The 24,430-nt window shown below is 41.4% G+C and overlaps 3 protein-coding genes across 9 annotated transcripts in view; 2 read left to right on the top strand and 1 right to left on the bottom strand.

Moving 5' to 3' along the window:
• fgd4a (FYVE, RhoGEF and PH domain containing 4a) overlaps positions 1-3,254 on the top strand; it is a 51,091-nt gene extending 47,837 nt beyond the window's left edge. For 5 of the 7 annotated variants that reach the window (XM_026310847.1, XM_026310848.1, XM_026310850.1 and 2 more), the window contains 4 exons: positions 68-193; positions 690-827; positions 930-1,070; positions 1,168-1,431. In XM_026310847.1, the coding sequence (XP_026166632.1) occupies positions 68-193; positions 690-827; positions 930-1,070; positions 1,168-1,431 (669 nt within the window). Of the gene's footprint in view, positions 1-67; positions 194-689; positions 828-929; positions 1,071-1,167 lie in introns of all 7 variants that reach the window. The other 2 variants (XM_026310846.1, XM_026310853.2) reach the window with 1 other exon arrangement.
• Positions 3,255-3,678: 424 nt separating this feature from the next.
• Positions 3,679-20,263, bottom strand: nup205 (nucleoporin 205). Its single transcript, XM_026311767.1, has 42 exons — positions 20,236-20,263; positions 19,087-19,229; positions 18,763-18,934; positions 18,416-18,560; positions 18,162-18,321; positions 17,490-17,718; positions 17,168-17,332; positions 16,880-17,055; positions 16,600-16,716; positions 16,295-16,432; positions 16,023-16,173; positions 15,682-15,887; positions 15,352-15,534; positions 15,102-15,152; positions 14,682-14,891; positions 14,306-14,543; positions 14,025-14,214; positions 13,715-13,835; positions 13,281-13,362; positions 12,981-13,139; positions 12,710-12,834; positions 12,374-12,488; positions 11,809-11,958; positions 11,522-11,596; positions 11,210-11,367; positions 11,030-11,110; positions 10,618-10,809; positions 10,259-10,460; positions 10,045-10,143; positions 9,785-9,933; positions 9,479-9,670; positions 8,736-8,857; positions 8,513-8,645; positions 7,339-7,465; positions 7,125-7,198; positions 6,883-7,011; positions 6,434-6,560; positions 5,290-5,462; positions 4,982-5,111; positions 4,620-4,748; positions 4,325-4,401; positions 3,679-4,142 (listed from the first exon to the last, which is right to left on the bottom strand). Exons 1-42 carry the CDS (start codon positions 20,261-20,263, stop codon positions 3,990-3,992), a joined length of 5,976 nt encoding a protein of 1,991 aa, XP_026167552.1. The 3' UTR covers positions 3,679-3,989.
• Positions 20,264-20,707: 444 nt separating this feature from the next.
• agk (acylglycerol kinase) lies at positions 20,708-24,376 on the top strand. The gene is made up of 14 exons (XM_026311510.2): positions 20,708-20,957; positions 21,039-21,078; positions 21,191-21,270; positions 21,365-21,440; positions 21,539-21,664; positions 21,773-21,867; positions 21,950-22,019; positions 22,292-22,371; positions 22,473-22,530; positions 22,791-22,938; positions 23,058-23,155; positions 23,281-23,351; positions 23,469-23,553; positions 23,679-24,376. Exons 1-14 carry the CDS (start codon positions 20,848-20,850, stop codon positions 23,805-23,807), a joined length of 1,266 nt encoding a protein of 421 aa, XP_026167295.1. The 5' UTR covers positions 20,708-20,847; the 3' UTR covers positions 23,808-24,376.
• The last annotated feature ends 54 nt before the right edge of the window (positions 24,377-24,430 follow it).

The following is a 24,430-nucleotide window of genomic DNA, read 5'->3' as shown; positions in this document are numbered from 1 at the left end:
ACGCTGAGTTAAACTGTCCACACCTTTCTGCACTGCCACGCTGATTCATGTTTTTATTTCAATGTAGAAAGCAGAGCTGGGGAAGCGTGCCCCTCGCTGGATTCGCGACAATGAAGTGACAATGTGTATGAAGTGTAAAGAGCCTTTCAATGCCCTGACACGACGGAGACACCACTGCAGAGCCTGTGGCTATGTAAGTGAGCCTGATGTCATTGTGTTATACATGATGCGTGCACAGTAAGTAGAGAGAGCACTGGAGTGGGATAAATTCTCAAGAGTATAATTGTAAACACACGAAGCAGTTTCAGACCTTAACACCAATAAGTCATGTTATGTGTGTAAAATGCACACAGAGAACTAATTTAACCTGACGGGCTGTATGGTGGTTTCTAACACTGATGGCTTTGTATTCAAAAGGAAACATGCAGGAAGAGTAACAGATGAATTTCACTTTCACAGTCCCCATAAGTACGAGAGTATTACAAAGATATTTATTTACAGCTATATATCTAGAATTTTTGTGACAGTTTAGGCTGATTATTTAGCATTTTTAGTATATAGCATTTTGATGCTCCAGTTGTCCCATATTTGTTGTATACATGTCACAAATGTTATGACTGAAATCCACATAGTATAATGTGAGAGTAATTGTGAGAGTGATGGGGATCTTCTCTTCCTCTTTCTTTCAGGTGGTATGCTGGAAGTGTTCGGACAATAAGGTGCAGCTTGAATATGATGGCAACAAAATGAACAAGGTCTGCAAGGACTGTTTCTCCATCCTGACTGGGGAAACAATAACAGGGGGAAAGAGGAAGGGCATCCTGGAGGTAAAGCGGATGTGTGCATACATACATAAACAGATACAGGCCAGGATATCTATTAGGATTCTCTGTATCTTGTGCCGATTTGTTTTTGTATTCCCTGTGCAGATCGAAGCAGCTCAGTTCACAGGCAGCAGCATCATGTGTGGTTTCCTGCAATACTGTGAGAAGAATAAACCCTGGCAGAAGGTGTGGTGTGTCATCCCAGAAAAGGAGTGTCTGGTGCTCTACCTCTACGGCGCTCCGCAGGTAAACACGCAGAGCACAAAGAAAAAATCTGATCTTAAATGCTGATTTAACAGGCATGTATAGTGATGGCAATTCTTGCCCTTGGCCCATCTCTCAGGACGTGAAGGCACAGAGTACCATCCCTCTTCTGGGTTATTCTGTGGATGACAATGTCCGGCCAACTGATCCCCCAGCTACCTTCCGCCTCTCACAGTCCAAGTCCATTCATAACTTTGCAGCTGAAAGTGAGGAACTCAAGCAGCGCTGGCTCAAAGTCATCCGAGTAGCAGTGACGGGGGAGAAGCCGGAATGCCCTCAGACAAACGGCAGCAATGCAAACATGATGGACAACACACAAGAAGCAGGTATTGATTGCACATAAGGACATGTTAGTTACAAGCCAACTGCTGTTGGATTGGTCCTTAAAGATGGGCTGTGCAGCTGTATACTACAAACAAAATATAATCATGCCATTTCCATGCTGTCCTTGAATCTCAACCCTAAAGAGACAATGGAAAAATCAGTGCTGGATAAGCTGCCTTTCCCTTTCACCCTCCTATTCCCTTGTTTCCTCCTGGAGATTCCCATAAAACTACAAAAGAGCTTTCGAGTCACTGCTAGAGCTGTGCGAGATGACTAAATGACATGTCTGGTACAATCAACACTATAGCAGAGGGGCCTCAGGATTGATCAACTTCCCTCGTACAGGCATTATTATAGACCGCTCAGACTCAGTCTTCATGGACCTCTGTCAACGCCTATTGAGCCAGTGGACTACCACAGTGTCTGGCAAAGGACATAAATCAAAGCAAAGGGACAGTTCAAACTAAGTCTGCTGGTGTTGTAAGTCAGCTCATTGTACATGTACAGTATAAATGTTTTTTTTAATTTTGTTTTTAATGTACAGATATCAGTCCAGAGGTTTGTTTTTATAACACAGAAAAAACAACTAATTATGATTTTAAGTATTTACGGTATCCCCAAATTTCTTTACTTGAGAAGATGGCTCCAAAAGTGGGAAAACGGTTATGTGGTTGGATAATGATGGTCTCAACTCTCCTCTCTATTGAGTGAAAATTTTATCACTTGCCTAATCAAACTCTGGATGCACGTTGGCTGATCTGTCTGCCTGCTTTGCCAGCGATTGCACCGGTCCTATAATGAGGTTTGAATATACATAGATTACCATAGTATAGATTGTCATAACTACCAGCTTCATAATGGCCCAGGAGATGCAATAAGAATAAAATCTTATTTTATACTACAATAGGACTGCGTTTTGCAGTATAGTCAATGTTTTTCAGCATTTCAGTCGGTAAGTCTGAATTGCATAGAATAGGTGTGGTTATTGATAAAAATAACCAAATGTAAATGTCTTGTTTCATCTAGGTTTTCGATTACCTGACAAATCAATATTAATTATACTAGGCTAGAAGCAGCATAAGGTGCCAAATCTTTATAATTTTACAGTATGTTTTATTTGTCACAAAACCCTGTGGCCTGCTGTTTGAATTCAAATTCCACATTATAATCATGTGTATTCTATTATAGCATAGAAAATGATGGCTGCTTGTCAATTATATGCTAACCTGAAGATAAATTGCAGTCTAACTGTGGGACAGACATGGACCTCAGTTCACGTGGAGAGAGATGAGCAGGGATCCTCATTATCTTTGTGCTGCAGTTTTCTGTTTAGATGCAAATACAACACAATCATAGATACAGCAAGCTGCTGAAAGAAATGTAAATGTGTTAATGCTGTAATTAATGTTATTTAAAAGTAATTTATAGAGTGTCTAGAGCATGATCTGTTAAAAGTAGCACAAATTTGGTCCCTCACTAAGATGTGCAGTTGGTAGGTTTTATTTTTTCTTAGTTTTTCCACTAACTCATCAGTGTCACAACAAACAGCCATAGCACTGGATGGACTGTGGGGGAGGGGGTTTGTGCCTATATTTTCATGGTAAGCATGGTCATACACATGATCCCATTTGTTGAGCTCTTCTCACACTCTATGCTGATGTTCACCCCCTTCCTCAGAATTCACATAAAGGATTAAAGAGTGCTAAACTTCCCTGTCGGTTCGCTCTGAATGTATATCCAGGTTTATGTGTCCCTCATCCTCTTCCTAAAGGTTTGAGAATCTACGCACTTTACAGTCTTAAAGTGTACCTTCAAAGAAAATTAAAAAAGATTAAACATCCAGCCTGTTTGTGGTGTTACATTACTGCTGGAGTAGCATGGCCTATATAGTACATGTCAGTCTGGCACCTTGTCACTTTGTCTGTTACTTTCACAGAAGAACTCCTTGTTTTGGTTCCTGGTTTTGCTTCTCCTGATAAGATGTTTAAGATTGAGTCACCCAGGCATGCACATAAAAATAGGTAGAGCCAGGATTGCTGCTGGTAAGAGGTGGTCTAGATAAGTGAAGCCCTAAAATTTGTACTGAAGTGAAAATGTGCAACAGAATCTCAGTAAACAAGACTTTTCATTTCATACTGTGTATAGTCACTATAATTCAACACACACAAACTACAGCTGGCCATTGCCAACAATGGAAAAATACTAACAGTGGTGTAGTGTAGCTGGTTAGTTACTTAGTGAATGTGAACTACACAAGTTTTTAATAGATTTTTAAAAATGTTTATTTTCACAAAAGAAAAAAGAAATCCAACAATGAAATATAATCTTCCCAACAAGTAAAAATTTCATAAGTGTGTTCTGCAAGTTACGTCGCTTCTTTAAGTCAAACCCCTTTAGGACCACGTGTTATGCACTAACATGCAACAATAACAGGGAGGAGGTCAATAAAAAGCAGTGATGTTGGCAGAAAAAGCAAAGAGTTCTTGGTCATTTTCTAGAGTTGCTCATCTTTATGCTTGGCAGAGGTTTTGATTCAGTAAGAAACTGAGAATTTGGATCAGTCTTTGTGTCTCTTTTCTAACTTTTCGTCTGTCGAAGCAGGCCGCGAATCCTACGAACTAGTGCCTGGATGAAGGTGTATCGGGAGCGGACTTGGCTGTATAAGCTCTCCACCTCCAGCAGCTTCCTCTGCAGAGCCTCTCCAAAACCTGCAGCCATGTCGCTTTTCAGCTGCATGAACACAAGAGACAGAACAGAGGCATCAGGAACATTGTGCACTATGCTAACTTATATATTTATGCCAAGAGATTGAAAAAAAAAAAAAAAAGTTTGTCAAAGCATCTATTCCAAATACAAATGCATATTAGAATCTTGCAAGGAACATTTACAGCAAACAGTTTACAATTTCTTACCAAGTCCAGGTCTTGCTGGCTGACTCGGGAGAGGCCGAGTCCCCGACCTCCACTTGCCTGCAGTCCCCCTAATGAGTCTGAAGACAATGAATTTAAAACAATTATTACAGTCAAGTTATATTCATTCAGGTTTACAGCCAGAGAACAGCAGTCATCTGCCTGCTAACTGCCTTCTTGTCAGGTCTGCTCCCATCAATGGATTTTACTTATAGTTAAATTTTACAGTTTGTTTTTAAAGTGACTGTCTTATTGTAAACTTTGGATAAATGTGCATATATCTATAATATTTTCTTACTGTCCATAAGGCGTGATCTGTATAAACTGAGTCCAGGCAACAGGGAGTCCTTGGGGTCAGCGGGGGTACAATGCAACAGGTAGTACTCTAGGTGGCGCCACAACACAAACAAACAGGTCTCGATAATGTCTGAGAAAGGCAGGTCAAGGTATTTTAAAGTGCCTCATGATGTGCTGTTTCTACATTGTGTTATTCCAAAAGATAAAAAGACCTGACGCTGGAAAGGGCATGAGTGGATATTTAATGCTGGTATGCTGAAAAGTGGCAAAAAAAAAAAAAAAAAAAAAAAACTTCTTTAGTATAATAGTATAACCTGATCAGCTCTTTGAACACGACTGCACCTGTAAGCAGCCAAAGGATACAGAAGGACAGGGCCAGCAGCTTGGCTCTGTTGTTGATAAGCTGGACCAGTCGTCTCTTGGCCAGCAAGCTCCTCTGGACTGATGAGATCTTCTCCACCCCTCCTTGGCCTGACACCAGACCTTGGCACAACTAAAGATAAGATGTCTGTGGTTAGAACTGAAGACAAAGCATGGCATGTTTAAAAAAAAAAAAAAAAAAAGCTTTAAATCATTAAAACACAATTTACACAGGGTAGAAAGGTTTGCTCAATGTGTACAGCACTGCAATGAGTGTGAGGCAGTGAATTAATGCACTGATTCAATTGTACCTCCTTCAGCTCCTCAGGGGGCAGCTGATCCAGGCTCTGCAGCTTGCCCAGGCTCTGTCTGTGACTCTGGTGGAACCGGAAGAACTCTGCAGCACTGTTCTTCAACAGGTACAGGATCAGAGCCAGACTGGGGGCCCGGGAGTAAGTCATCGATGGCAAGGTTGAGGAGAGATCTTAAAAAAACATTAATAGCAACAGTTCAATCTTGTACTTACTAGAAAAAAGCAGCTACATTTTTGGTGAAATCAAAAGATGTGTGGAGATTTTGGATGTTTAAATTGATTTCACAGCACATTTCACAAAAGCGCAAGAGCTAATGCTATGCTAAGGCAGAAAGGTTAGCTGGTCCCTAGTGGAGGTCGACCGATTTAATCGGGTGACTGATTAATTGGGCCAATTTTTGCCATTTTTAACATAATCAGGATCAGCCAATGACAGAGCATACTGATTAACAGGCAACACGTATCTGAGTGCAGCCCAGTGTTGTTGTAATCTGACAGAGACATAAAAGCAATATAGAAGAAGTAGGTAGCGGTGGATTTCATGGGGGAGATTAAAACCACAAGTTGAAAAGTTATCTTGAGTTATCCAACTGTGAATAATATTAGGTTGAACTGGTTGTTTTTTACCATTAGGCGACTTAGCTGCACCTTACCCTCATAAAAACTGATGCACTTTATTATTTTAGTTCAATGGGGATGAAACAGCAAGATTGCACAGTATTATAAAGCACTGCAATTATACTTCATTTTCCCACAGAAAACAACCAGGTTCAGGTAAGAAAGTAAGGTCAAAATGACATTATCTAACTGCATTGCCCATAGCCACCCAATATTCAGTTAGAATAATGACAAATCAATGTAAAACAATTTAGACCTCTTATTAGATTATAGATTCTGTCATCGGATATTAAGTTTGCTGTTTGGTTGACAGCACAAAGGTAGGAGGACAGAGGGGGAGGGAAGGGGAGAGAGCAGGATGAGTCAGCACAAAGAGCACTGGGCATAAGGCTCTGTATAAATGTCACCTTCTGCTTAGGAGCTGAGCCCCTTTAAAAGTCAATGCTAGAATCAATCCTAAATTTCAGACAGAAAATGTGAGTCAAACTTCTCTCCTTCTTGAGTATTGGCAGAATATCACTGACCTGTGCGACCTGCATCCCTGCCAGCTGGCTCGCTGCCTGATGGGCTGAAGAGGCAGATGCTAAACTGTGCCTGTGCCGAGCTCTGCAGCAGCAGGGTTTGGCAGTACTCCATGATGTTTGCACACACCTGGGGACAGAGGACAGCACCACTCAGGTCGCTGACAATGCAGAACTGATGAATAATCATAAATATGGCTATAAGAGTCTGCATGTGTTGCTGCACTGACATTTTCATCCCTTTCATCCCACTGCTCAGCATTATACCTTTGAACTACCTGGTACCTTCCCACTGCTTAAAGGGGAGCAAACCACTGAGAATACACCTCAGGAAAACTCTCATAAACCAAACTACTGTGGGAGGAACAATTTAGCAAGTACCTGCAGTTGTGACCTCTGTTACCACCCATATTAACATTCATTAAAAAAAAACAAAAAAAACACTGCCGAACCTGTTGCATGGCCACCTCCATCTCCTCTCGTCGTTCAGTTGACTCTCCGGGTGCAGCAATCTCAGCCTGTTTCAGCAACCTCTCCCGCTCGCTACCTGCCACACGACCAAGCAGCGACAGACACAGACGCTAAAAAAGAAGAGGCAAGCACAATCAAAATGAGCAGCGACACAGACACCAAAGCAACAAAAACAAAATGCATATATATGAATTGTGTTGAAAACAATTTGCATCTGTCTAACCTGGAATCTGTTGATGTGACCCTGGAACTCCATAGGAGCTGCACTACTGACCTCGCCACCCATCTCAAGGGCACCTGAGACACCAAGCAATACAAGAACACCGATATGGGAATATGTGGCTTGCAAATACTATAGGAATTACTACGTGTGATAAAGTGAGTCAAATGAGTATGATCACTTCCGCTCAGCTTGGTGTGTTTTGTTGGTTTTGTACCTGGCAGAGCCGTCTTGCTGATGATGCCAGTAAGCAGAGAGAGCTCCTGCAAGGCTCCCATACTCAGGTCCTGACAGCGTAGCAGGGACTGAATAGTGTCTGCATGGACTATTAACCACTGGAGAACCTACAAACACACACAGCATAGAGCTCTGCAATTAATGGAATTTTGGTTTCAATTTTGGTGTCAAACAATCACAAAGACAATCTAATTAAAAAAAAATTAAAACAATTTTGTCACATTGCTTTGTACTTATTTTGTCTTGTGTTCTGAATGACACATGCACTGTCACCCCTCCTGAAGCCTAAATTCACTCAGCCTATACTGTCAGCGAAGCAAGTTGTGTGTAATATCGGGAAGAGTAATGGAAGTATTGTTGACAGGACATGGAACTTAATAAACACAAAAGAATGTCAGTGTTGTGGAGAAAGTGAAAAGAGGCCATAAAACAACAGGACACATTGTTAGTCACATTGGTAAGTTAACAGCTACAAAGACGAAATTAGTTGCCCTTAAAATTCTTATTAAACTTCAGTGGTGAAAAATGTTTGCTTGTCGGAATATAAATCACACTCGTTTGACTTGGCAAATGTTTTCTATAACATTTGCTAACTGCTAACCTGTCACTCTTTAAATTATTTATACAAGTTGGCATGTCTGTAAATCTTTTATAGGAAGGTTTTGCAGCATCCATGGGCTTACCCTGACTTTGGGCTATATAAGTAAAGTAATGCCACATCTCAATTTATGCATCTGCTTTGTTAATAAGCTGAAGACAGTTGAAGTTGAAGCAATGCACAGCAACGTAAATTGGGATATACAGCTCTTATTAATATTGTCATCTAAGTAACAATACTTATAAAACGGGGTATAGTATCATTTTTAACGCAATACCTTTCTAGTATCAGTATAGCATGAAATACTATTTGGTTAAGAAAACAGGGTAGAACCAGTTCCATTTTCTGGGGAAAAATAACATGAACTTCTCCTTGGGACTCTAACACAATGCAAATTCAAAAAGTCCACAAATGATTCAGAGTTTAGCTAGTGTCAACATAGACTGCTAAAGCACGTGGGGTAGCATTCACTGATGCAATGAAGTAATTCATAACAAACTGACCTTTAGGGTAAAATTACTTTAGAAAATCCACAACAGCAGCCATCGGTGCTTACCTGTGCTGCCCCTTGATGGTGATTCATGGTGGTAGAGGTCAGGATCACCTGAAAGAGCCTCAGTGTCGGTAAAAGAATCTGCCTGTAACGATCCATAGGGCTGGGGATGAAGCCTGATGGGTCCCTCATCACCCTGTAGACCAGGAAGCAGTGACAAATGTATGAAATTCAATAAATATAATTTAGTAAGACATTTGTAAAGACTCATTCTCCACATCCATACCTGTGTGCATCTCTGTCAGGTACCATATCAAACACCTGGCACTCAATAAGCTGTGCCACCACCCCACAGCGCAGCAGCTCCACAGCTCCCTGGCCTGTCTTAGCCACTCGAGTCAGTAGAGCCTGCAAACACAGGGTGGGGGTTGAACCTTCATAGTCCAGTAATTCCAGAGAGACTTCAGACAGACATACTAGTCCTATGGCACTTCTGAAGTCAGACTGGATAACCTAGTGAAAAACACTGGTGGTGTAGTACTCAAGACCAGTCTCGAGAACAAGACCAGTGGCAGGACCACTTTTTGAAAGTCTTGGTCTCATCTCAGAATCAACCTCATCTTCTCTGTCTTGGACTTAGAATTTTATTTCGAGACCAATCAAGACTACAGCTGTGGGGATATCACTAACATCTTACTGATTCATATAAAATTGTAAAAATGTGCATGATTGATGCTTCAGATGTGACCAATAAGTTGATTCATCTTTTACAATGGCTGTCATACAGACTCCATATCTGATGATGCTGTCTGAGAGAAGATGTCAGCCAAATCTTCTGTAATAAAATTTGGTTACTAAACCACAGAGTTCATCTGCAAAACACTGGCTGAAAGGAAATACTGAGCAGTATGTAAATTCTGCACTGCAACTATTCTGCACTGTAATACATATATACATATATATATATATATATATATATATACACATATATGTCTTGGTCTCATTACAAAACACTAAGGAGGCCCTCACCATCTTGCTTTCATAAAGGTAGAGTGGTTTGAGGAGAGGTGGCTGAGGTGTGAGGATGTTCTGCAGGGTAGTGTCATCCTGTCTCAGGCTCTCCACCACTGATCGCAGGTAACCACTGTTGCAAATATAAACCAGCCACTGATTCTGACGGTCTATGGTCAGGATCCGGTCCAGCACTGCCAAGGCCAGCATCTGGCAGACCAAAAGAGAAGGGTACCAAAAGAAACACACACAAAGAGGCCAAGTAAACAACAAAATACAAAGATGCTTGACAGTCCAGCATGTAGTGTATACTCTGGCTCTTACCCTGCTGATTTCATGGCCATCACATGCATCTCTACAAACAACCTCCATGAGAGCCTTGCCATAGTTCTCAATTATAGCAAGGTTCTCTTTCTGCAGTTTGGAGAAACCATCTTCAGGGGCTGTTAGGCGCTCCCACATTGCTTTCCCAGCTAGACAGGGATGGCATGAGAGATTTTATAAAAGTGAAAAAAAAGAACAATTATTTTTTTTGAGACACCATATTCAGGTTAACATTCTCTATAATGTTATTTTTTCTTTACCTGTCTGTAGAGTGTCCGGTTCTTCAGGTTTCTGGGCGATTTGAAGGTAATACAGCAGAGAGCCATACAGGTGAGCTCGGAGACGCTGGTATCCACCACCTTAAAGTTCAAAACACAGTATTTTAAAACCTAATCTGATCAAGATGTCTTCCAGAAGCACACCTATGTGAGAAATTAGGGTTTATGACTAAAAAGATTTTATGTAATAACTAACCTGTACAAAGGATGAAGTCCAGCAGCTTTCGGAGGATCAGGTGCAGGGCGGAGTTAGCAATGGAGGCAAAGCCAGAGGATGCTTCTAATCCCACACATTGCTGCTGCTCAGAGAGCACTGATTGGCTGAGATGGGCTGTGAGAGTGAAGACTGCCCCCGCAACAATGGGCATCAACTCTCCTGCTGCATCCTCAGATAACACCTGGACAATAAAGGGCAAGACTTCATCTTAGATGTAGATTTTTCTTACTGACAACAGAGTGATTGAATAAATTACTCCATCCAAACAGTGACAGCTGTTATGCATTATGGCTACAACCTGGAGTTTCCCTCTCCAGGTCACAAATGTCCTCACTGACCTTATCATGCAGGTCTAGCAGAAGGTCTCTGATGATTAGCTGTCTGTCATCAGCAGGTATGAGGTCAGCAGGGCAAGCTGTCAGCAGTGTCTCTACTAGGCTCCTCCAGGACTGTAGCGCATGTCGCTTTGCACTCAGACTTCGGCGGACGCGGTTACGTTCCACAACCTGCTGCAGGATGGAGTTCACCTCCTGGAAGAATACACCCAAAGACAGACATGCCTACATGGAAATCATGTTTGCTTCCAGCTTTTAACTCCACAAATTTAAAAGATTCAGAGAATTAGTGAAGATATTTCAATAGAGCAGCATTGGTAATAGTTAAGTCAGGAGCCACATTTCATAAGTTACAGTCCACTGCTATAAATTACATACAAATAAAAATAAAATCCAGGTTTCCTGTTTTGTTCACCTCCATTAACAGGGGCCTCTGTCCAATGGCTGCCATTCCTTGCAGTGCATTCACCTCTGCCACCAGCACTCTATGGAGCAGCTGTGTAGAAAACAAAACATGAAAAAGGGACAACACAAGGAACTGCTGAAAGAGCACATCGGGGAAAGAAAAGCCGACATGTTCAACCTGCAAACCCACCTTAATGTTGCACACAGTGTGCCCTTGCTCATTGACATGTTCGCAGTTGGAGATCACCTGCTCTATCTGAGTGCGCTCAAAGAAGTCCAGCTGCAGCAGCTCAGGCATGTCCTGACTGAAATCAATGGCATCGAGGACACTCAGCAACTTCCTGCGCACTGATGACATCAAGACAAGATGAGAGCAAAAACAGCCTTAAATGACAATTTACATTAAAGACTCAAAGACTCAAACATGAGTGCCTGTTTAAAGAGGACTTAATTAATGGTTAATTAAATTCAGCTAATATTTAAATTTAATTTATGTACAAACCTTTGGAAACTGTGTCAAAATGCAGGAAGCCACTGACTGATCTGGTCTCTTCCTCGATGCCTGATTCTCCATCGGCTACAAAGAAAAATGATGTTTGTAGGTTCATACATGAATCAGTGCTCATGGTAGATGGAGGTTTCAGTGTACAGGCTTAGACATATTGAACTTTTGTGTTTATATCTGAAACGTACTTGCCAACGACGACAATAACAATTACAGCCTCAATTTTGAGGATTTATTTTGGAGAATTCTGAGTTTTAAAGCCAACTGGACAACACATCCAGTACCTGTATGCTGAGTGTGCGGCTGGTCGTCCAGCAGTAGGCTGACGAGACGTTGTGTATGTGAACGCTGGCGGTTCAGTGAGGTCACTCTCAGCTCAATCGCAGCTGTTTTCATGAGCCAAGACATCTGAGAGAGGGCGGCAATCTGGTTACCTGAGGCAACGAGAAAAGACGATTCTCAGTCATTTGTATTTTATCACTGACATACATATCTTTGTAAAATAACAAAGGGTTTGTCTGTTTTCACTTCCTGGCTCTGTTTGTTTTTGTTTTACATTTATATCTATTATATCTATTCGCAATTTCCTTTCGGCTGTGACACAATACAACCACTAATTTCTATTAATGGTTCTGCATTTCCTTCCTTCCTATTTCCTGCCTCTGTTTCTTTCATCACATTACTAATAGTTTTGTTATATAAAATACTATAGAATTGTGGAGTCAAGATACTTCGGTCAGTTTCAACTTATCTTACAGATAAATGTGATATATTATTTAAGTGTGAGAGTGTTAATATTTTCAGCCATGACTGTAGGACTAAGAAGATCAGCAGGGATCCTGTGCTCACTAGGCAGGATGAATGGTAGGTGCTGCAGGTGAGAATACAGGAAGTCCTGACTGGTTCTCAAATAGCGCATGGTTGGTCCAGATGTGTTTGGGCAGGCACAAAGCTGATAGATGACCTAAGAAATTAGAAAAAAAACAAAACATTTTTTAAAAAAATCCCCCCCAAAAAATCTGATTATTTATACAGCCCACAAACTAATCCCATACATATTTTCATCCTATCAGGCAAAAAAAACAAACAAAAAAAAGTAATTGTAAATGTTTCCGTCAGTGCCCATATCTCTTACCCTATATCTATATATATGCACTTTAAAGAGAAGACGAAAAAAATATATACCTGGTAGCAGAGCTCAGCGAGGTGTGGTGCCTGCTGTGTGAGTACAGGTCCTGATCTCCTCTCAGTGCCTCTCTGCAGTAGACTCAGGATGGCGTGCAGGCAGCTCCGCAGACATCCCAAAACACCTAGAACACAGTGAGCATTTGTGAGATTAATCTGGCATCTGGGCATTTTGCCATCTCATCCAGACCTCAAAAATGATGGTAAAATCACAATATTCCAACCAATTCCACCAAATTCAACAAATCAACTCCTAAGGCCAGATCCTGACCTGGGTCTTGGAGGTTAGTGGAGGACACAGGCTTCTTGACTTCATAACCCAAGAGGTAAAGGGCCAGATTAGGCGTCTTCAGCTCCAAGGAGGTGATGAGCAAGTTCAATATATGGATCTGAGTTTCATGTCGGATTCTTGCGACTTTCTTCTGTGGATCTAGAAATGAAAAGTTAAGGTAGGTTTCAGCATGATGGTGCCGATATTGAACTTTGACCACAGGAATTAAATCAAATGAAGAAGATGATACAGTTCATGGACAGCATTACAAACAAGAAGTAGATAAGGAACAGGTCTCACCATCTCCTTTCTCTGTTCCCTCCTCTGCCTCTTCATTGTCCAGACACTCCACAAACCCTGCCATCAGCTTGTCACTTACAGCCTGAGGGACCGATACAACACAACAGGTTCCTCCCAGGTCACATGGACTGAAGTTTGCCTATTTTACTGTGAACTTAACTTGGCAATATATCTTATAAAAATAACTCCGGTTTTATGTTAATTTTATACAGAGGCATTACTAATACAGAGGATCAAAGTATTTTTGCAAGTTGACACACAAGTGTCTAAATCAAAAGTAGAATATGTATATGTAAAAATATATTTAAAAAAAAAAAAAAAAAACAGTATTACTGCTTTGTTACTGTTTTGTCTTGCTGACACACCATGTTGTGAAATATCCTTTACCTTTGTAGTGATAGTATTTTAGTGTTAAGAATCAGATTTGCTTGTACCTGGTCATGTGTGAAATCTCCCACCAGCCTAATCTGAATATTGGGGTAGTTGGCAATACGACGCAAGATCTTGGCACTTTGAAAGGCTGCCTCTGGGTTGGAGCTGCTGTGGTACAGATATCTGTCAGGGACAAAAACAATGTTTCCTTCTTAGTTAGACCCATTCTGAGACTACCAGCCCTTCAAATAATATAAAATCTGGGGTTTGACATTTCAGCTCTGCTAACAGATACAGCAAGAGCAGACATGGCAAAAAGCAACTAACTCAAACAAAAAAAAAAACTGCTGTTTAACACCTTGATATTCTTACCTGGCAATATTGACAATGTGATCGGCCCTTCGTGTTTGAGGACTGACCCCTTGAAGGAGCTGCTCCAATGGGGAAACCAGCAGTGAAGCCTGGCTCTCCCTGAGCAGATCCATGAACACCCCCTCCTTCTGCAGAGTCAGGTCCAGCAGGCAGAGGCAGTGCAGCACCGCCGACTCCAAATGCTTCTTACCTGTAATGGGGCCATAATGGAGTGTCAAACAAGCATGCACAAACCAATGACCTCTCTTTCTCTCACAGTGGCAGTATATATGTCCTCTTACCAGGAAAGGGGGCATAGGTATCCAGCTGGCGTACACCCTCCTCCAGCAGGCTGAGGCAGAGTGCCAGCATGGGTGAGTCATTGAGCAGATGGAACATGATGCTGTGGCCTGGGGGTTTGTCAGCATGGACCTGCTCACCCTGCAGCTCCACCATCTCCTGGACAAAGTCCGGTGGTTGGGGCTCGTAGTCCCGCAGTAGCTTGTGGAACACCTCCAAAACAGAGTCAGCTACTTCCCACTGAGAGATGGGGGATGGGGGAAAAAACGATACAAAACGAACACCTGTATGAATTGTTCAATGAGCCCAAACCACATACTGTAGCTACACACCCTAACCTTGTAAAGACATCCAAGAGTGACCTACACAGCACTTTACCTTCTCAGCAGGACGGCGATATGCTCTGGTTGGGAAAGGGAGGAACACAGAGTCACGCAAAAAGTTCAGGTAGGGCTGGAAGCCTGGGACACGTAGTCCTGCCCCCAAATTAACAGGCAGGCTGCTCTCAACCAATGTGCTTATGAGGTGACAGAAGCCTCGTGTCAGAGGGTACTCCTCGCAGCTCGATTCAATCTCATTCAGTTCAACCTGAGAGCAGAGGAAACATAAACTTTGCCTCCTAAATGTCCATCCCTTTGCAGGTTATATAACTTTTGAGCAAGCAGTTCTTCACAGCAGTGAGGGTCTTCACATAAAATGTTAATCAGCAGAATCCAGTGAAATGCCAATTTTTATCACAACATTTAAAGACAACTTTATCCGTTCCTGTCTCTAGTATTTTATTTCACAAGAACTCACCTCAATTCCAGCTGCCTGCCTCTGTCCCGGAGCTCGAACTGTCTGGAGGATCTGTTTTAGAAAGTAACAAAGCTTTACTGGATCTGAGACAAAACAATGTTGCAACTGTACAAGAATCAAGTGTTTCAGACAAGGATGGCAAACGCTTTGATAATCAAGTCTGCTCAATACTCCTACCATTTGATAGCTACTTGGGCAAAGCTAAATTTAAATGATAAAATGCAGCTGTAGTCATTTTTAAAAGCCTAACCTGTGTGTATTCCAGTGACTGCCACAGTGAAGCAGCAATCTCTGGTGACTTCCCAAAGGCAGCCAGACAGTGCAGGACCTCAGCTTTCAGGACAGGAGGAACACTGCACTGTAGCAAGCCCAACATCACCACAACTGGGGTCCATTGAGGATGCTCACACAATGCCAGTCGAGCATTTTCACTCTTAAAAAAAAAAAAAAAAAACACCCCACAATACAGATAAGACATAATAAGATAAGAATTTAAAATAAACTGATGTTGAAGATACAATTTTGTTTTGTGTGTGAGCACATAAACATTACGGCCCTTATAGGTAATGCTGCAGCATACCCATGTAATGATGGTGGTGAGTAGCTGCAAAAATGAGGTTAGTCCTTCCAGCTCTCTCTGGGTAATGCCCCTTAGTGGTGGGTGTCGGTAGTGTGCAGCATCTGGATTTGGAAGGTCTCTTCGCAGATTCTCATGGTAGAGCATAAGTGAGTGAAAGAAATGCTCCCAGGACACCGGGCTGCCTGAAACTCCCTGAATGTTGTCACCTGGACACAGGTAAATGAAATGAATATGTGTTCAACCAAATCTACAACCCTTTCCTCAGAGCCAAGAAACCACCACAATAGTCAATATTGTACTTGCAGAAAATCCTAACCCAGGTTTCAACAATCTGCTCTTACTGTGTGTGGCTCCATTGGTTTTAAGCAGACTGAAACAATAGTGAGCACACTGAGGACCATTGGCCAGGCCTTTCAGCATACGGAGATACGAAATGTAAAGTGTGGAGGGCAGAAGGTCTCCCATCTGGCGCACAAACTTGGACAGAACCACCTGCATCAAATCACAGAAAGAAGCGTGTATAAAATGCTTTTTTCACAACAGCCAAGTTTACATTGTTCTAACTTCAACATTTCAGAATTTGAAACCAGAGTCTAGAAAAAACAACCCTTACCTGTTTATGCGGAGGCCTTTGCAGTGCCATTCCCAGGTAGGATCCTTGCAGCGAGGTGTGTTGGAGAGACTCTGTGGGACACCAGAACTCCAGACCCAGCTCCAACCCAAATGTGTCCTTACTGTAAAACTCTCCTATCTGCAAAGACAAAGTAGACACCAACAATGTGACAAACTTAAAGCTCATTTTATTACTATTAGTACCTCCATTTTGGATAACAGTACTATTTAAACCCTTTAAACATAAAAGGTGATATTAGCTGATATGTATATCTGTAAGTGCATTCATTTGTATAAATCACTCACAAGGATCATGAGGTGCTCTAAGTCCTTGCGCACTGATGATGGAAGCTCACTGTCCATCTGTAGGGACATGTGCACCAGACGGGCGTCCTCATCAGCACGGTTACGCAGCTGCTTCACCTGCAAAGGCAGTAAGAACATGTCAGTTAAAACATGCAAAGCTGCAGGATGCATAATACCACATACACAACCTGATTAACAAAATAGGCGATGACTTATTTCTTACAAATCAATTTCTACTTCAGTAAAAATATTGGAAGTCGACACGTGTGGCATCTCTCACCTTCATTGGCATGAGTGCCAGGAAGTCTGTAATCAGAGAATGGAGGCGACGGACATAAAACTCTTCCTGGGCAAAGCTCTCGCATCCCAGCATGCCCTCCTTCATAAACAAGAAAACATCTCCCAGTAGAGCTTGGTCAGCCAGAGCCTCGTCTGCCTCAGTGAATTCCACCAATGCTGCATAACAAATTTAAATATATTGCATTTAAATGTCTACTGTCTTTGAAAACTCTATGTTTCCACAAAAAGGAATTCTTTAAACAGGTAGAAGTCCAAAGAAAACACTTACCAGATCCTTGTGGCAGCTGGGAAAGGACCCTCAAAGACAGAGCCCATGCCAGCCGGCACACAGCCTGCAGGCCCGGAAGCTTCCACGGTTGGCCATCCATCAGACGATTGTGCACTGCAGCCACATACTGCCTCTCTGTGAGCAACGGCAACGCCTGGAGAAGATCTAGAGAAACAACGCAGAGATAATCCTTCATGACCAGTAAACTTAAAACACTGAAACAAACAGTAACCTTCTATCTGCATAGGTGCATGCTGATACATTTACAAGGGCTTTATCTTACTTAAACCATTGTTATTATAGGTATTTAATATGCTCTCACCTTCTCTGTCTTCAGTCCCCTGCTCTACAAAGCTGACATCCAAGCAGTAGAGCAGTGCCATGACGAGAGCCAGGTTCACACTGTCTAGTGAGCCATCGGCTTGAGCTGTCACTGTTTCCAGGTGGCCAATGACAGCAAGGGTGTCGTCTTTAGTCAAAGGTGATTGGCAGGTCCATGAAAACAAGCTGTCCGCCAGTGCTTGCCGGCATTCTTTGATGAGGTCAGAAACCTGAACACCAGAGAGGGAGTTACATACCATCCACATTCCTCTCTGTATAATCTTCCACTACACTTTTCTACTTCAGTTACAACCAGAAATCTGCTGGAATTACACTGAGGTGAATAATAATAAAAATAACAAAAATAATGTAGGGCTGGGAGATAAGACGATAGTGATATACATCACCATAGACACACAATCAATATCAATAAAGATAAGTTTAATAGAGCATTCAATAACCTAGCAACTTGCGAGCTTACCAGGGAGCGAGTGAGTTTGTTCATGCAACCAACCTCTCTTTGCCTATTTTATCTTCTGTTTTTTTTTTTTTCAATGAACTTAAACATTCTATCAAAAGTATTTTTTATTGATATTGATTACGTGTCTATATATCACTATCGTTTTATCGCCCGGCCCTAATGTAATGTGAGTATAATGATCTTTGTTCCCACCTCCTTCCTGTGCTTTTCATTTCCCAGGCCACGTTCCTTCTGCAGCCGTTCAAACTCACGTGTCACACTGATCTCTGAGACCAAGGTCAGGATCCGTTTGGTCAGACCCTGACTCATCAATTCATCTGTAAAACGTGTTGTCAAAGCCACCAGCTCACCACTGAGTAAGAAGACAATAAGAAACTCATCACATGGAACTTTAAAAAAAAAAAAAAAAAAAAAAAATTTCTATTAGTCATATGTGCAGTTATTACCTTAGGTCCAGGGTGAAGGTCTTGCCGTGACGTGACTGGATGAGCGTGCGCAGGGAGTTGGCCACGCAAAGCTTTCCATCCCAGTAGAGCAGCACAGCGACTAGACCTCGTGTCAGACCTGGAAAATGGGGCTGCTGGTGCTCACCTGGAGAAAGACACATAATATATGCAAAGAATCATTTGTGTTCTACGGGACGTTAGGCAAGGGATTTAATTCAAATCACAGTTTTTGATCTAGACAAAACTATAACAAAATAGCTATTGTGATAATGTGTCTGTAACACCAAATACAAAGTCATCAAACATCCACATAACTTTCTTTTTCTTACAAAACATGTCCACTTCACCTGCCAACAGAAGCTCCAGTGCCGCCAACTCTCCAATATCAAACAAGTCACTGAGGATGAAGGCCTCTGTCAGAAGCTGCTCTGGAAGGAGTCGTGACCCCTGCTGACCCTGGATGGCGATGCCTTCTGTGCTGGCTTTACGCACCTTCTCTCTCTGCTCTGCACTTTTTGGCTAAAAAATGAAAAGACCAGACATCACTGACATGACAGTCTCAAAGAAGCCACACTGTATGTCAAAAATGAGTCTGTCTAGACCAAGAAAATTGAGGGGTGCACAAGAGGAATACTAGAAATCATAGCATCTACAAAGGCTGTTTCTCTAACCGGGTTCTTAAATAGTGAGAGAAAGTGTGGTTTGTTTTTCTTCAGCTGGAGGTCAAGGAGGTGGACACTCTCCTGCTGTCTCCTCAACACAGCTCCATCCACTGTCTCCCACAGCTCCTTCAGCGGCCCCCACAGACTGGCTCCTGAATGAATATACAAACTTTCAAAGATCTCATCTCATTACACATAAATGGACACAAGAAACAACTGTTTCTTACTTAAAATAACCAAGTGTTTCAAGAAACAGGTCAGAAACAGCTACATTCTTAATTAGTACATTATATCTTTTCTTACATAGAAGAGAGTAGGAACTGAATTTAGATTAAATAAAATGCTGTTGATCTTCATTCCTAGATATATAATGCATAACATTATCTGTTATAATTACAATAAATAATTATCTATAAAATATATAAATGTAAGATACTGTATTCAGTCATTTGGTACACTGTGACTGAGGATATAGAATTCAAGTCAACTTAATGTAAAGTAACCAATTCTCTAATGTGTTTCCGACATGTCTGGTAATATAGTGTCAGGTTCATTATTCAATCCCACTTTGTATTTAGAGCTTACTGTGTTACACTTCTCTAGGGAGGCCTACACATGACAGGGCAGCTCAGTACAGTACGTACAACTTAGTCTGGCTCACTAAGAGGAATAAAACGAAGTTAGCTATAGTTACGTTAAACCTGTACGTGAACTGTTGCACGCAACTGTTAAAACGCTGGACGTGGCACAACAAAACAAACCAGTAGCTACAGTAATGCCAAACATTTCTTTCCTTGTCCCCTTTCAGTTTTGTTTCAGGGTAAATAAACTCCTGCGCACCGTGTGATAGATGCTGCGTCTAACGATTGGCTGCGTGGCTTTAGTTTTACTGTGCACATGAGTTATGTGCAAACACGCCTGTTCACCTGCTGGACTAGATAGCTGTTTAATCAATGTTAAATCAATGTTTTATCAATGTTAGCCAGCCTGACTGACGTGACGTTAGCCAGATCACCATGTGGTCGGAACATAGGACATGCAACTCAAATGGCGCTAAAAAGCATATGTGTACACACTTGTCCATGAAACAACATTTTTTTAGCAGCTGATATGAATAAACGCGATCGAGTTACTCAATGAAACACATATAATTCATACCCGAATTTACCGCCATCTGCGCCGCCATGACACACTCGGACACTGATGGACAGACGCTTCTCGGGCTGCGCCGGTGTGAAATATAAAACTATGAATTCTGCAACCACGAGTTGGTTATATTACCTAAACAAAAATATCTATTTCTAATTTAACTGATATACTTTGTACTTTAAGTTAGTTAGATATTTTAAACACTGTCGTAATTTTTTTTATAATTTCCGCAGGCGAGGTCCTCGGGCTGTTGGTGCCGTCTAGATACATGGGAATTGTAGTTTGTCAGGCTCCTTGTTTATCAAGAAGTGATTTAAATATGTTTTTGCGAATTAGATCTTTATTTACATTTTTCTACTTTAGTTCTTAAATGTCGTTATCTACGAGACGACGATAAAGAAACAACACTATTTACCACAGCACAGTACTGTTGAAATTTTGCTGAGCCACGCGAACTGCAATAACATTTGTTCCGCCCTGTGTTTGTCCGTGATGTTTTGATGTTACACCAACATGTACATGCAGTTGGTAGCATAGACATATATAGCGTGTGACCGCTGTGATGGAAACTATATAAATGTCGAACTAAAATAATAAATCACAGACATTTTAATCAAAATCATGGCTCGGGTGATGAAAGTGTTTCGGACTCTGCGGAACCACTGGAAGAAATCCACCTTTGCGGTGTGCGTCCTGTCTTACGGGGGGTACTGGCTGTATGGCAAACACTGGTGAGTATGTGAGGTTGTGCTGTGGCTCTTTGTGACATGACTGTTGTGTGTGTTTAAAGTTTTTGTCTTGTACCTTGTTAGTGACAGTGTACTGCGGAGAGAGGCCTGTCTGGTGGCAAGAGTAAGGCATCACTTATTTTTGCTATCACATTGTAAAGCAAAGCCATAATAGAGTATAAACTAGACTTCCTTCAGTGCGTGTAGTCCTAATCATCATCATTATGACCTGTTAGGAATTTGGGCGTCAGCAGATAGCGCCACAGGAGCGTCTGAGGAAAGCGACAGTGATCCTAAACCCTGCAGCTTGTAGTGGGTAAGACGACCCCTCGCTGACAGTCTTATTGGAACCTCGGATACCAGGGTTTCGGGTGAAATGTTCAATGTCTTCATATCTAAATCTTTCACAGGAAAGCCAACAACTTGTTTGAAAAGAATGCTGCTCCTATTTTACACCTGGCTGGTGTGGAGGTCACAGTAGTGAAGGTATCATTAGGTCTATTTCCTCAGAATCGGTCAGAGCTATTGGTGGCCTGTGTTACTGTGCGGCACTGTGATCATATATATTGCGTGTCCCTCTACAGACAGATTATGAAGGCCAGGCAAAAAAGCTGATGGAGCTCATGGAGCAGACAGACATGTTGATTGTGGCCGGAGGGGATGGCACCTTGCAGGAGGTCATCACAGGTTTACTACGAAGGCCAGATCGAGTAGGTGTCATACAGCTTGATGCACAGTACATTGCAAAATGAGAAGATGACAACTTAATCATTACTTAAAAAAACATAATCTCAGTAAATGGTCCTTTCTGACTCTAGGACACATTCAGCAATACCCCAATTGGGTTTATTCCACTGGGCTCTCACAATTCCCTAAGTCCAAGTCTTCACCTCCTGAGTGACAACAAGGTTAAGTACGTATTTCATCAGTATCACGCTTAAATCATTATGCTTATGGGATTCCTAATAAAACAGACTTATTTTCCACCTTTCCAGAGACATCACATCAGCAACACTGTCCATTCTGAAAGGAGAGACAGTACCTCTGGATGTGCTACAAATCAAAGTAAGAAACTGGTCTTAGTGTTTGCCTTGAACATCGGCATTTGCTTATGTCACTGCTTGTTTTCAGGTCAACATCGGCATTTGCTTATGTCACTGCTTGTTTTCAGGTCAACATGCAATTTGAGAAAACAGTTTTAAAATAACACCACATTTTATAATATGCATTTTGTCATCAAACAAATGAAATTGTCATGAAAGAGCTTTATTACGACATTAAATACATTTTGTGACAGTACTTGGAGAGAAGTGAATTCATTGAGTGGGTTTTTCTAGGGTGAGAAAGAGCAGCCAGTCTTTGCTCTGATGGGACTGCGATGGGGTGCTTTTAGAGATGTGGCTGCAACAATCAGCAAGTAAGAACTGGTCACTTAGTAAATTATAAACTTTCTAAGCATAATGAACATGGCATTAACCCCCATACAAAAGCTTAATTAACCATGATCTTTCCATACAGATATTGGTACCTTGGACCCCTGAAGACAAATGCAGCTCATTGGTTTAGTACTCTAAGGGTAAGACTGTTTTTATTAATATTAACATGCTAAAGTTTGAAAAATATATTGAACCAGTGTTGGGCTTTTATAAAATATCTCACATTTGCAAGCCATGTTGGTTACTGCTAGTTCTCCCTGGTGATCTCTGACATATTTTATCAGGTTTTTTGCTGCATTTCATATGTAGTCCTGTTTTCTTGTTATCCATAAGTGTTTAATAAGTCTGCAGCTGCTGACTGATGTATTTTAATTACACATAGTGATATAATGTCCCTCAGGAATGGCCCCTGGTCCAGCAAGTTTCAGTGTCCTACTTGGCTCCCAGTCTTCGGCCCCCTGATTTGCCTCCTTATAAGCCCCCAAGACCAAATTTGATCTACCGCATCATCCGGAGACTAAAAAACTACTGGAACCCTCCTGATATAGGTGAGTGTGTGTGACTGTACTGATACCTGGGTTGTAGCATGGTGACATGACCCCAAATCCCAACAGTACTGCTGAGTTTTAGATTTGTGTTTTGGGGTTGTGTGTTTGTTTTTACTCAGAGCCTCCAAAAGTGGAAGAACCAGAGAAGTGGGAGGAGCAGCAGCTGTTGACAACAGAGCTGTTTATTCAAACACACAACAAAAACCCTGTGAAGAGGGTCAGTACAAAAATACATTTCGTGTATGTTCTTGCTGAACATTACACCTCATCTGCCTTGTTTTCCTTTTTGATTAAAAAAAAAAAAAAAAAAAAATTCTACATATTTTTCTATTCTGCTTGCAGCGTATAAATGACTCCATGATGATCTGTGCAGAGCCTGACAGCTTCACTGTGGGAGAGTTTATCAGTGTTGGGTCAGTAGTTGCAGTTTTTCACTAGTCTGCAGCAAATAGAAAGACCATGCAGATTATTCAAAAATTTTATGGTTATCTAAATTAAAGTAAAAATACTGTCAATGTTCTTTATTATAGAAATAAAAAACATGAGGACCCAACTGTATTCACTAAAGACTCTACAAAACTGGAAGCCAGTGCTTGCCGGCTAGAACTGCCAGAGGTCAGAATCAGATGACTTGTATGAAAAAAATACATTATATTATATTGTATTGTATTGTACTATATTTTATTTTAAACTATGTCTAAGTTTCTGTCTATATTTACATTTGTGTTGTGATCTCACAGGGGACTGGTGGCTTCTTCAACATCGACAATGAGGAGTATGATGCCACGCCTGTAGAGGTAAGGCTGTTGCCACGGAAACTACGCTTCTTCATCAGTGCGGAGCGCAGGGAACAGCTCCTCTCACCGTGATGAGAAAACATAAAACCAGAAAGAAGATTAAAAACAATGGGACAAAACTGATTTTAGGCAAAACACAAAAGATGAAAGAGCAGATGCCCCACAACTCGAGTTCATTTTGAATGTCCGCTTCGCCAGCCGTTGTAAACAATCATGACGTGCTGATGGTTTGAGCAGTCTGTTTTACTATATGTAAACATAAAATATTAATTTGAAGTTATTTTTAACAAATATGAAAAGGATTACATTGCCTGCTGCTGTATATGAAAGGACCAAGGCTTTGTGTTTCTAAGCCAATATCCCACGTACAGGTTGTTTTACAAATGGACTTATGTTTAGTGAACATCACATTTGACATGGTCAATAACAACAATGTACTAATCAAATTCAGCACAAACTTTTTATAACACTGACATTGTGCTGCAGGATAAAGCAGTCTGATCGGTGAGATGGTCACAATAAACTCTAACTGTGGTGACTAATAACTGTGTATTAAGATTTTACATACCAAGATAAACTTAATTTCAGTTTAACTCTGAATATGGTGCAGATTGTTTTGTTATTAAGATCTGTCTTGGGAGGCTACGATCCTGGTCAAAAATAGAGATAGGTGTAGGGAAGGGGGGGGGGGGTGT

This window comes from Mastacembelus armatus, chromosome 6, assembly GCF_900324485.2.
Source record: "Mastacembelus armatus chromosome 6, fMasArm1.2, whole genome shotgun sequence".
NCBI lineage: Eukaryota > Metazoa > Chordata > Actinopteri > Synbranchiformes > Mastacembelidae > Mastacembelus > Mastacembelus armatus.
Note: the sequence above shows the minus strand (reverse complement) of the source record. Positions and strands in the feature narration are given on the sequence as shown.